Below are 12,263 nucleotides of genomic sequence, written 5' to 3'. Positions count from 1 at the left end.
AGGGGCTCAGCGTGGCTGCTGAGGGAGTGGTTTAGTCCTCCAGAGTCTAATAACTGCAGAGATGAGGACATTGGACTTGAAGGAACTAGAGCTCTGACACCATGTGTCAAAATTAGTATTGCATTTGGCAGTCATTCAGACTGAATTGAAAATGCTCTTGAGATCACGCAATGCAGGGTTTTTTAAACAGGACATAAAATTATATCCAGAATGGTTACAGCTTTGCGGAATCAAACTCCAAGAAAGAACGACACCAGAAGAACATCAACTGTCCTGTTGAACTGGTTACTGTTTGGTTTCTAACTTTAATTACTTGTGTAGTATAAGTAATAAGTTTTGGCCAGTGATGGTGGCACATGCCTTTAATCCCAGCACTCGGGAATCAGAGGCAGATGGATCTCTGTGAGTTCAAAGCCAGCCTGGTCTACAGAGCGAGTTCCAGGACAGCCAGGGCTACACAGAGAAACCCTGTCTTGAAAACAAGACAAAGTAGTTTTAAACACACACAGTAGTGGCCTGAGAGGGACGCACAGACGCAGCTGCAGGCCGGGGTATACTCTCACACCTCCCCTCCCCTTGCCTCAGGCCCCTGCAGTCACCAAGCTGCTGAGGTGATCAGCAGCAGCCACTAGAGCGAAAGCGTGTTTTGTGGTCCTGTCCATACACATCCCAAGTTTGTGGCCGGCCTTGAGACTGGATTGTTTTTCCACAGACCGAGGACTATCTGAAGCGGAAGATCCGTTCCCGGCCAGAGAGATCGGAGCTGGTCAGGATGCACATTCTGGAAGGTGTGTGAGGTTGGAGGTGCTGGCCTGGCCCCGTTCCCACTCCGCTCTCGTGCCTCCCGCTTTCTGCTCTTGTCCGTCTTCTGCTGGCAGGGGCCGGCTGTTGGCTTCACAGTCAGACACAGCTATGTGGCCGCCACTGGCTTTGGGGAGTGTGTGAGGAGCATGGACCCATTCGCCCAGGTTGACCTGACCCTTCTCCTGGGTCCACCATATCCACTGGTATAAAACGGTCTCTGTCTGCTGGGACAGCGCTTCTCTCTCTTGTGAAAAGTGCACTTTGTTTGTGGATTCGTCTGCCTGCTCGCTTGCTCACTCTTTCACTCACTGGCACTTAGCTCAGCACCTGTGCTGGCAGGCACACTCACCTGGGTGGACTGCGGCTGCCCAGCCACACCTTCGTTCTGTGGTGTCGGCAAAGGAAAGGCTTGGGTTCCGGAAAGTGGCACGTGGAGGCCCACTCTTGGTTTGCTAACTTCGGTGTCATTGGGAGCCTGGAGAAGACCTTCTCAAGTCAGAACGCCACGGTTGGCAACTGAAGCCACTGAGAGCCAGAACCCAGGACAGTTTGCCTCAGTGGCCCAGGTCTAAGCGAGCAGGAGCTGGTCCTTGAGTCGGTGTGCCTCTGGCTCCGCAGCTCCACCTCAGACACTCCTCCACACTCCTGGGGCTGGCCCGGCCTGGCTGTGGTTGTCCTGTGACGCTGGGAGCCAGGGCAGCCTTCTCTGCCTGGGCATGCTTTTCACGCTGCTTGTGTTAGCGCCTGGTGCTCCGGAGGTCCCAGGGCGGCACCGGGACCTCCCCTTCCGTCTCTCTGACCCCCCTTCTCTCCCACGGTAGAGACCTCGGCTGAGCCTTCTCTCCAGGCCAAGCAGCTGAAGCTGAAGAGAGCCAGGCTGGCTGACGACCTCAATGAGAAGATCGCACAGAGGCCTGGCCCCATGGAGTTGGTGGAGAAGAACATCTTGCCTGTGGAGTGCAGCCTGAAGGAAGCCATCATTGGTGAGGAAGCTGGAGAGGGGCCGCGTCAAAGGGGAACCCTAGACATGCAACAGGGATGCACCAGGAGATGTGAGGAGGCGTTCAGGGGAGGCACCCGGGAGGAAGTGGAACCCAGGCCCGTGCTGGCCTCAGACAGGAGCGGTGGGGCCGTTGAGAGCCTGGTGTCCACACCCACACACTCATGCCCATGGCATACACGTGTCCACTGTCTCTTTAGGCCACTCAGTGATCCTTCATTCCCTCTCCTCAGACCTGAGTGTCTCCTCAGTGTGCCCTCTCAGAAGAGCATCCAAAGTCCCTCCGTCATCAGCTCCCAGGGGGCGGGGCCCATCCAGCTTTGCTTCCAGGACATGACTGGGTGTAGGAGAGGATAGAGGATTTGTGGTGCCCGTCTGGACATGGTCTCTATCCTCTCAGGATGGCCAGTGGCTTTCTTCAGGATGGGCCCAGCTCAGGGCGAGCTGTAGCTTCTCGGCCTAGATCACCATTGTCACATTGGCCCCACCAGAAAAATATGTCTGTAGGATTGGCATGAAGTTCAGGGACAGGTGAGGGGACAGAAGGGCGAGCCTCCCCTGACGTTCCTAGCCCATCAGCACAGTCCACTGGTGAGGGAGAAGCTTAGATGTTCCTCCTTGGTCCCTTGGGTGTAGAAAGCCTCAGGTCACGGCTGGAGAGGAAGAGGCTGTGGACTTGTTCCTCTTTTTCATCTGGGTCCCCACCTCTTCCCCTGGCTGTGGAGGCCATGGTTGTGACATGTCTTCTCACATATCCCCCTAACCTGTTTCCGCCTCTCCTTCCCTGCCATTCCCACACGGGGCCCTTGTCCCTGCCTCTGCCCTGTGTCAGCCAGCCCGTTCGGGATGTGGCTCTGGCCCCTCAGGGTGCTGTGGCAGAGACTGTCCTAGCACACTTGCTGCCCAGACGCTAGCTCTTGGTTCAAGGCCTTTGAAGGAGGTCACACTTCTACCGACCTGGTGTGCCGTGAGGTGGGTGTCCCTCTCCAGGGACCCGTTGTGGCGCTCACTTGTCTCAGTGAAGGCACACGCCTTCAGTGTGTGGACTGTAAGCACTGGAGAAAACATAACAGTGTGGAGTTAGTGCACGAGGCCAAAAGTTAGGGCTCTCTGTCGCCTGTGGCGACCCAGGCAGCTTCTGGCAAGCCTGTTTCGGAATGCGGATGGTGCTTCTGAACTGAGGCGGGGCGGCCCCTGGGTTCTCTTTACTGTGCCTCTCGGACCCAGGGCTGGGTCTCGACAGCGCTTCTTGCCACCTACCTGTCCTCTGGCTGCAGGAGTCTCACAGGGGCTTTTCGTTTCAGTGGGCCAGGTCAATTACCCAAAGGTAGCAGACAGCTCCTCCTTTGACGAGGACAGCAGTGATGCCTTATCCCCTGAGCAGCCGGCCAGCCAGGAGTCCCAGGGTTCAGTGCCATCACCCCTGGAGTCCCGAGTCAGCGAACCACTGCCCAGTGCCACCTCCACATCACCCACTCAGGTGAGCTTAACCCATTTCCAGATTCTTCCTCACATCCACCAGAGCTGCCCAGAGTCAGGTCTCTGTCCTGAGCAAGATGGGCGGTTCCTGGTGTGCTGGAGGGGTGGGCGTGTGTGGGGTCATGACAGCTGCTGCTGCTGCCCCTGCTCCTCCTCCTCCTTCTTAGGATGTATTTATTTATTTATTTATTTATTTATTTATTTATTTATTTATTTATTTATTTATTTATTATGTATAGTGTTCTGTCTGCACGTGTCCCTGCAGAACCAGAAGAGGGCACCAGATCTCATTACAGATGGTTGTGAGCCACCATGTGGTTGCTGGGAATTGAACTCAGGACCTCTGGAAGAGCAGTCAGTGCTCTTAACCTCTGAGCCATCTCTCCAGCCCCAGATGACAGCTTCTTGATGTCAGCAGTGGACCCCAAGTCTAGCAGCCTGAGCATAGAGGCTGGGGTCCTGCGGCAGGGCCCTCAGCCTCCCTGGCCACCCGCTCTCGCTGGCTCTGTTCCTAGCTGCCTGCTGGCCCAAGGGCCCTCGGCTCAGTGATGTGCGGCTGCCTGCGACTGCCCTCTCGAGTTCTCTCCCGAGCAGCCTGGCATGGGACCTTGCTGTCATCCCCCTGGCTGCCACTTAGCCCTTGGTCCTCTGACCATGAGGATGGAAGGGCAGGTTAGATACACTGCATTTGGGGGTGCCGGGGTCCTCACTCCTCCCATTCCTCCCAGGTTCTTTCTCAACTCCCCGTGGGTCCGGATCCTGGAGAGACGCTTTTCCTGGCAGAGCCGCCGCCCCCTCTGCCCCCCGCTCCTCTGCTGCCCCCCAGCCTCACCAATGGAACCACCGTCCCCACTGCCAAGCCTGCCCCCACACTCATTAAGGTACTTCCGCCCTCCCCTGTGTTTGGAAGTCCTGCTCTGGTGTCATCCTAGCCGTGGGAACAACTGCATGGGGCGGGGTGCACTCTTCAGTGACCTGGCCTGAGGTGATGTGGAATTTCTTCTGATCGCTGTGCCGCCGTGGTGACGTTGACTATCATAGCCCGCTGAACGCTCTCTTACCCGGTTTGGTTGCTAGTAATAGCCTGCCATGGGCTGGACATAGAGTAAAGAGGCTTGGGCCAGGGAGGTGGCTCACTTGGTAAAGACGCCTCTCACCAAGCCCGGCATCCTGAGTTTGATCCCCCAGTCCACTCACATGGTGGACGGAAAGTACGGGCTTCCACAAGTGGCCTTCTGACCTTCACACGCACACAATTAAAATGTCATTTGGCTTTGTTTTTGTTTTTTTGAGACGGGGTTTCTCTGTGTACCCTTAGCTGTCCTGGATCTTGCTCTATAGACCAGGCTGGCCTCGAACTCACAGAGATCCGCCTGCCTCTGCCTCCCGAGTGCTGGGATTAAAGGCGTGTGCCACCACCGCCTGGCTGTAATTTTTTTCTTTAAAGGGTTTTTTTTCTTGGCTTAGTCCATGGTAGTGGGGCTCAGTGTCCAGAATTTGGTCACGGGGCTCCATCCTGTGATGGATTCCTAGTCACTGAAGGCCCCTTCTGCATACAATCTAAGCCACCATCCTCATCATACCTCATAGCGGGAGTTGAGCTCTGAGGTGAGTCTCAGCAGGGGCACCACATTGAGCCCATGGCAAGCACAGTGAGCCAGGCATCCGTGCCCGAGGGCGCCATCTTCTGCCTCCTGAAGCAGTGGGGGTGCTGCTGTGCCTCAGGCGACTGAGCTGCGCCGGGTGTGCCTGGGGTCAGGCCACTGACCTGTAGCCTGCTTGTTCTCACCCCCCTGAAGCCCCTGGGGAGGAGGGGTTATGGGAGACAGCGCTGGGCTTACTGGCCTTGTGCGCCCAGGCCTGCCGTTATCGGCTGCACAGAGGTCAGAGTCAGGCTGTGTGTCCTGCAGCACCCCAGCAGTCCCACCGCTCCTTTCCTTGGCCCCCTCCCCATACACACCCTACGCCTACATGGCAACCCCTGGCCGCCCACAGCCTCGTCCTTTATAAAGCCCAAGTGCAGGCATTTTGAGCATTGCCCCCTGACCTTTCCTGGTTGGCCTGAGTCCTCTGACCATCCAGGCCCTAAAGTTGTGCCAGCTGGGAGCCCATGGGGCACAAAGAGAAGATTGTGGCATCCTGGGCTGGATCAAGAACAAGGTCACAGGTGCAGCCTTGGGCAAGTGCCTTCTGAACTTGTTTCCAAGTTGCTTCTTCCGAGTGGGACTCTCGAGGCTGGTGTGGCGCTCTGGGAGCGGGGCTGTGCTGGGCAGCCCAGACGTAGTTGGTGTGTTTCGGGGTCCTGGCGTCACCTGTGCAGGCCCGTCTCTGGTCTTTCCTCCAGCTTGCCATGTCTGTTAGGACAGGGACAGTCTCCAGAGTAGGGGTGGGTGCCTCCTCAGAAGATGCTGGCCATGGGGCGAGGCTGTGCCTCCTTGGGGTGGCCCCCAATGCACTGCCTCGTGTCCCCTCAGCAAAGCCAACCCAAGTCCGCCAGTGAAAAGTCACAGCGCAGCAAGAAGGCCAAGGAGCTGAAGCCGAAGGTGAAGAAGCTCAAGTACCACCAGTACATCCCCCCGGACCAGAAGCAGGACAAGGGGGCGCCCGCCATGGACTCCTCCTACGCCAAGATCCTGCAGCAGCAGCAGCTCTTCCTGCAGCTGCAGATCCTCAACCAGCAGCAACAGCAGCAGCAGCAGCAGCACTACAACTACCAGGCCATCCTGCCTGCCCCTCCCAAGTAGGCGCACAAGTCCCTGAGGTTCTGCAGAGGGGCCCGGCCTGCAGAGGCCAGGGAGGTATTGAGCCGCTTGTCTCTGTCTTGCCCCAGGCCAGCAGGAGAGACTCCAGGAGGCGGTGCCCCCACCCCGTCACGCAGCCTCTCCACCAGCAGCAGCTCCAGCTCAGGCACCCCAGGGCTCAATGGGCTGGCACGCCAGAACAGCACCGCGCTGGCTGGCAAACCGGGAGCCCTGCCGGCCAACCTGGATGACATGAAGGTAGGTGGCGGACCCTGTCTTACAGAAGTCTGGGCCTCTCCCATGAAGAATAAGGGGCAGATTTTAGGCAGAGATGGTGATGCCCCATGACCACAAGATGGAAGGCAGAGGAGGCTCCAGGTCTGATCTGCCACGACAGGAGCCCCTTCAAGCCTGCCGTAAGGCCTCTCTGGCCTATGGTTCTAACCGCGTCAGCCCTTGGGTATGTGTGTGGGGCTGGGGTGGGGGAATCTTACTCTCCATCATTGTGTGGTGGACTGAGTCGAAGCGGGGGGTGGGTCCCTCTGGGAGGAGAGCAGGCAGCAGGCAGGGCTGTCAGCTTCCCCCGCCTCCACTCTGCCAGTCAGTGCCAGGGGCTCAGCCTGGCCTGGCCTGTGTTCTCGGCCCCGATCACGAGATGGGATGGGCCAGGTCTATTAGACACTTGTCCTCCTGTGCCCACCTGGATCCCTGCAAGCCTGCGTTCATGGGGGTCTTGGGTCGACGGACTCCAGCTGGCCTCAAGTCCTGTCCTTTCTGCTCGGTAGCTTGAGGAGCTCAAGGCTGTAGTATTCTGTGAGCTTTCCTCGTCCGTCCGGTGTAGCCAGTGAAGTCGTGGAGCTCCGGGCACCATGCGGGGCTAGGGAAGTGTACTCGGGAGGGATTTGCAGGGTCTGTTGAGAGGACTCAGAAGCCATCTGGAATGGCCAGCGGGACCCGGATGAAGGACTGACTGACTGACAGACACACTGCCGGCCTCCTATCTTCCACAGCCTGCCCTCCTTGTCCAGCCCCCAGGCTGCTTTAACTCTCAACCCCTGCAGGTGGCAGAGCTGAAGCAGGAGCTGAAGTTGCGGTCACTGCCCGTCTCGGGCACCAAGACGGAGCTGATCGAGCGTCTGCGTGCCTACCAAGACCAAGTCAGCCCAGCTCCAGGAGCCTCCAAGGCCCCTGCCGCCACCTCTCTCCTGTCCAAGGCCGGTGAGGTAGTGGTCGCCTTCCCTGCGGCCCGGCTGAGCACAGCGCCGGCTCTTGTAACCGCAGGCCTGGCACCAGCTGAGATGGTGGTGGCCACGGTGACCAGCAATGGCATGGTGAAGTTTGGCAGCACGGGCTCCACGCCCCCGGTGTCCCCCACCCCCTCAGAGCGGTCACTGCTCAGCACGGGGGACGAGAATTCCACACCGGGGGATGCCTTCGGTGAAATGGTGACGTCGCCGCTGACGCAGCTCACCCTGCAGGCCTCCCCGCTGCAGATCCTCGTGAAGGAGGAGGGCGCCCGGGCTGCGTCCTGCTGCCTGGGCCCTGGCCCTGGTGCACAGGCTGAGCTGGAGGGGCTGGACAAGGACCAGATGCTGCAGGAGAAGGACAAGCAGATCGAGGAGCTGACCCGAATGCTCCAGCAGAAGCAGCAGCTGGTTGAGCTGCTGCGGCTGCAGCTGGAGCAGCAGAAGCGGGCCCAGCAGGCAGCCCCAGCCAGCAGCAGCCCGGTGAAGCGGGAAAGCAGCTTCTCCAGCTGCCAGCTGAGCGGCCAGCCCCAGGGCTCCGGGTGTGCCTTCGGCCCTGGCCTGGTGGTTCCCACTACCAATCACGGAGACGCTCAGGCCCCGGCCCCGGCCCCGGCCCCAGGGCCCCAACCTGTGGTGGTGAAGCAGGAAGCCGCCGGGCCACCTGAGCCAGATCTGGCCCCGGCCTCCCAGCTCTTGGGCCCACAGGGCACCAGCTTCCTCAAGAGGGTCACCCCGCCTACCCTGGTCACCGACTCCACAGGGACTCACCTCATCCTCACTGTGACCAATAAGAGCGCAGACGGCCCTGGCCTGCCCACTGGGAGCCCCCGGCAGGTAGCTGACTGGCAGGGGCTGGGGTGGGTCATGGAGGGGTGGAGCCCTAGACTCAGGGTCCCGCTGCCTAGAGTGGCCCTCTTGAGGCCAGGTGTTCCTGTCGCCCTCACAGCCTCATGCTTACCCATTCTGTGTCTCTTCTTCCCAAGAGTTCACTAGCTGACTCCCTGTGGGCAGGGAGGGAGGCCCCTCCCCACCCCGGCCCCTTTGGAGCCTTGCCTCCCCCACCCACAACTGTTCTCCCACTCAGCCCCCGTCCCAGCCTGGTTCTCCGGCCCCTGGCCCACCTGCGCAGATGGACCTGGAACACCCGCCCCAGCCCGCGTTTGCAGCCCCCACATCTCTGCTGAAGAAGGAGCCGCCTGGGTATGAGGAGACTGTGAGTCAGCAGCCGAAGCAGCAGGTGAGGATGCTGGCAGCTGGCAAGATGTCTCAGCCGATGAAGGCACCCCCTGACAACCACGTGAGCCCCAGGAACCACGTGGTGGTGGTCCAGGTGTGGACTCCTGCAGGTTGTCCCGACCTCCACACGTTAGGGCACGCACAGACGCTCCCATGTGTACAATAAATGCTATAAGGCGGTAGGCCTAGCCTCGGGCAGGGCCTCAGCCCCACGTGTGTTGGGATGAGCATAAGGGACACCCAGTACAAGGTGGAAGCGCAAGCCAGGCTGCCCAGCCCAAGCTTAGAAGGTATCTGGATACCAGCTCACGTTCTTCTGTTTCTTCCCCACAGGAAAACGGCTCCTCCAGTCAGCAGATGGACGATCTGTTTGATATTCTTATTCAGAGTGGAGGTAAACCCCGTCCCCAGCTGCCTGCCTTACCTCTAGTCACAGAGCAGCAGGCCTGTGACATCGTCTGAAGGCCTGGGCAGGCACAGTCCTTTGACATGTGTTCCTTGGAACATGGACTCCACAGCCCTGCAGTTAGGTGAACATGGCCTACAGAGTGTGCGGAGAGTCGTCCAAATACCTGGACAGTAGCACTGTGACCAGGGGAAGAGCTAGGAATTCAGGGCTCCAGGGCAGGCCCTGGAGGGTGCCATCTTGGGGGCTGTGGAGTAAGGGAAGAGGGCAGAAGAGCGTGAGGTCATGGCCAGATCACGCGGGGCCTGGCCCCAGGTGGCAGAGGGTACCCAGCCTAGAGGCCCCCGGGGTTGTGACTGCGGCTGCGTGGGAAGACCGGCGCGTGACCGCACTGAACTAGACAGGTGCAGCCCGAGGGTGCGCTTGATGCTCAGTTCTCGGGCTGAGGGGACACCTGTGCTGAGTCCGCCACGGAGCTGAGTGGCCTTTCGACCAGCGCAGGCGGACTGGAGTTCAGGAGAGCCCCAGGCCTGAGCTTCGGCGTCCAGAACAAACCCCATCAGGACAGGGGCGATTAATGAAGGAGTTGCCACCACTGCGGTCTGGTGTTTAAGGGATGGCAGAGGAAGAGCAGCTGGAGTGCTGCCTGTCCCCAGAGGACACCCGAGGATGCAGGAAGGAGGCAGGTGGTGGCACCTGGGACGCAGTGAACAGCTAGCCGGAGGATTTGCACAGTTTCACTGTATCGCACGTAGCCAGACTTGACCATTCAGTTGCATCCGCACATGGTGTTGCACAGCCGTCACTGCCTGCCTCACAGCCTTAGACGAGCACTCCCACGGCCCCACCCTGTCTGACCGGGCCTGTCTGTGTGTGGACTCACGGTCTCGGTCGGGCTGTGAATGGTTTATTTACCTAGCATGTCCTCAAGGGCCACCCACTTGTCCATCACTGGACACTTGAACTGTCTGTGGCTGCCGCCGCCGCCATATTCTTTTGAGTACATACCCACAAGTCAGGTTGCTAGATCATCCTGGGTTTTTTTGAGGAACCAGCTCATACTGTTTCAAAGCTGCTGTGAGCTAGTTCACCTTTCCTGTCGTGCACACTGGTCCAGTGACCCCACTTCCCCACCAACACTTCTGGTGCTGGAAACCTCATGCGTGTTCATCTGTGCTCCACTTCTGACCACCACCTATTTTCTGACCCAACGGTGGCCAGACTGCCGTGTATGAAGTAATATTTTCCCAGGGCAAGGCATTGCATTTCCCTAATAACCAGTGATGCCATGAACTGTTACAGCCATGTGTAGCTCTTTGGAGAAAATACCTATCCTTTGCCCGTTTTTTTTTAAAATGAAGTTGCTTTTATAAATAGTTTGTATATTCTGGGTGTATGAGTTCCCTTATCAAACCTCCCATTTGGTGACATGTCTTTTCATTATTTTATTTTTTTCGGTGCATGCATCTGTGGTTTGAACCCAGAAGAACCTCATGCATACCAGGCAAGCACTGTACCATCCATCCTCAGCTCCCAACAAGTCCTAAGTCCTATGGTCTTATCTCCTGTATTTAAGTCAGTAGTCAGAAGGTTGTTCTCTGGTTTGTGGTAAGGGTTGTCCATCATCTTCTTGTGCATATTCGAACCTGGTTTCTGACCCCATCCACTCTCTCTGTTGGCAGAGATTTCAGCGTATTTCAAGGAACCACCATCCCTACCAGGCAAGGAGAAACCACCCCCAGCAGCAGCCTGTGGGTCCCTGCTGACCCCACAACCCTCGCCTTCGAACGAACTCCCCCAGGCTGCTCCTCCGCCTGGCTCCCCCACACTCCCAGGGCGCCTGGAGGACTTCCTGGAGAGCAGCACAGGGCTGCCCCTGCTGACAAGCGGGCACGAAGGGCCAGAGCCCCTCTCGCTCATCGACGACCTCCACAGCCAGATGCTGAGCAGCTCTGCCATCCTGGACCACCCCCCATCCCCCATGGACACCTCTGAATTGCACTTTGCTCCTGAGCCCAGCGGTGGTATGGGCCTGGACCTGGCTGATGGCCACCTGGACAGCATGGACTGGCTGGAGCTGTCACCCGGCGGCCCTGTGCTCAGCCTGGCCCCCCTCAGCACTGCAGCCCCCAGCCTCTTCTCCACAGACTTCCTGGATGGCCACGACTTGCAGCTCCACTGGGATTCCTGCTTGTAGCCCTCTGACTCCAGACATAGGCTAGGGGAGGGTCTGAAGTTGGGGAGCCACAGAACCATAGCCAATGTGTGCTCCCTGTGACTGTGAGCCTTGACAATCACAGTCCCTGGAGGCTGCAGCAGAGACCCTACGCCTGGCTCAGGCTCACCCAGGGCAGGGGATGTGAGCTGTCAAGAAATAACTCCCGACCTCTGCTGAGGTTTTGGGAGGCTGGCCAGGCCCAGTTCAATTCGACCTCCTTTTCTGAGGTCAGAGGTGCACATCTGGCTGGAGTTTGGCCCAAGTGGGCCTGGAGCCAACCTGCCTTCCTCTCCCTTTAAGGAAGAAACTAAGCCAGGCCTCTACTTGCCCATTCCCTATTTCAGCCAGTCCCAAGAGGTGGCACTTTGCCATTTTAGTCTTGGTATAATGTAACCATTTAGTGGTTGGTGGCAAAAATCTGTATAGGTGTATATACCTCTATATTATATATCAACTTACATATATACATATATTTTTAGGGGTGGGGGGAGATGGGTGTGGCTACCTCCACCTGCTTTCACATGCAGAAGGCCTGGAGAGCTGCTTGGGGGTTGATACGGGGTCGTCATGAGGAGCTGTGTGCCACAGGCCCAGTACCCAACCCCGCATGCAGCTGCCTAGGCCTACCCCACGTGTACTTGACATGTAGACAGACACCTGCCATTGCCTACACGCCACCCTGCCCTGCTTCCTGGCTCCTCAGTGCCACAAGGGCAGAGGCACTTCCTGGTTCTCCAGGAGTTCTCCACCCATCCACATTCCATCCCATCTCCTCACTGCAGCCACCCTGGCCTTGGGATGGTGGTGAGGGTGGGTGGGTCCTGGCTATACCTGCTGGGGGCTAAGAGGTACCTTCTGCCCAACACCAGCCTTGTTGTGTCCTGATTCAATATGAAGTAGGGACAGAGCCATCAAAACCAGTGCTGGGACAAAGGTGGGGAAGCTGTGTGAACTTTTTAGAATAAAATCAAAAACACTGACTTGCCAGTCTGCTGTATTTGATCCATCAGGGCTGAGAGGTGTGGCTGGGGTCCTGGGCCTATTCCATGACAGCATCTAGAGGTCACACTGTGGCCCTCATTCCATCAGGTGGACTTGGGACACATATTCAGCAAGGGCCCAGTCAGACCAT

The 12,263-nt window shown here is 58.2% G+C and overlaps 1 protein-coding gene across 1 annotated transcript in view; it reads left to right on the top strand.

Annotated features, from left to right (window-relative positions):
* The window catches only part of Mrtfa (myocardin related transcription factor A), a 97,433-nt gene extending 85,322 nt beyond the window's left edge, over window positions 1-12,111 (top strand). Inside the window, exons 4-13 of the mRNA XM_028871197.2 lie at window positions 713-788; window positions 1,626-1,787; window positions 3,109-3,284; window positions 4,012-4,164; window positions 5,758-6,023; window positions 6,114-6,282; window positions 7,086-8,105; window positions 8,356-8,508; window positions 8,841-8,901; window positions 10,596-12,111. Of these exons, the coding sequence (XP_028727030.1) occupies window positions 713-788; window positions 1,626-1,787; window positions 3,109-3,284; window positions 4,012-4,164; window positions 5,758-6,023; window positions 6,114-6,282; window positions 7,086-8,105; window positions 8,356-8,508; window positions 8,841-8,901; window positions 10,596-11,110 (2,751 nt within the window). The 3' untranslated portion in view covers window positions 11,111-12,111. The remainder of the gene's footprint in view (window positions 1-712; window positions 789-1,625; window positions 1,788-3,108; window positions 3,285-4,011; window positions 4,165-5,757; window positions 6,024-6,113; window positions 6,283-7,085; window positions 8,106-8,355; window positions 8,509-8,840; window positions 8,902-10,595) is intronic.
* Window positions 12,112-12,263: the final 152 nt, after the last annotated feature.

Source organism: Peromyscus leucopus, chromosome 20 (assembly GCF_004664715.2).
Source record: "Peromyscus leucopus breed LL Stock chromosome 20, UCI_PerLeu_2.1, whole genome shotgun sequence".
NCBI classification, from domain to species: Eukaryota; Metazoa; Chordata; class Mammalia; order Rodentia; family Cricetidae; genus Peromyscus; species Peromyscus leucopus.
This window is presented reverse-complemented; position numbering and strand designations above follow the sequence as displayed.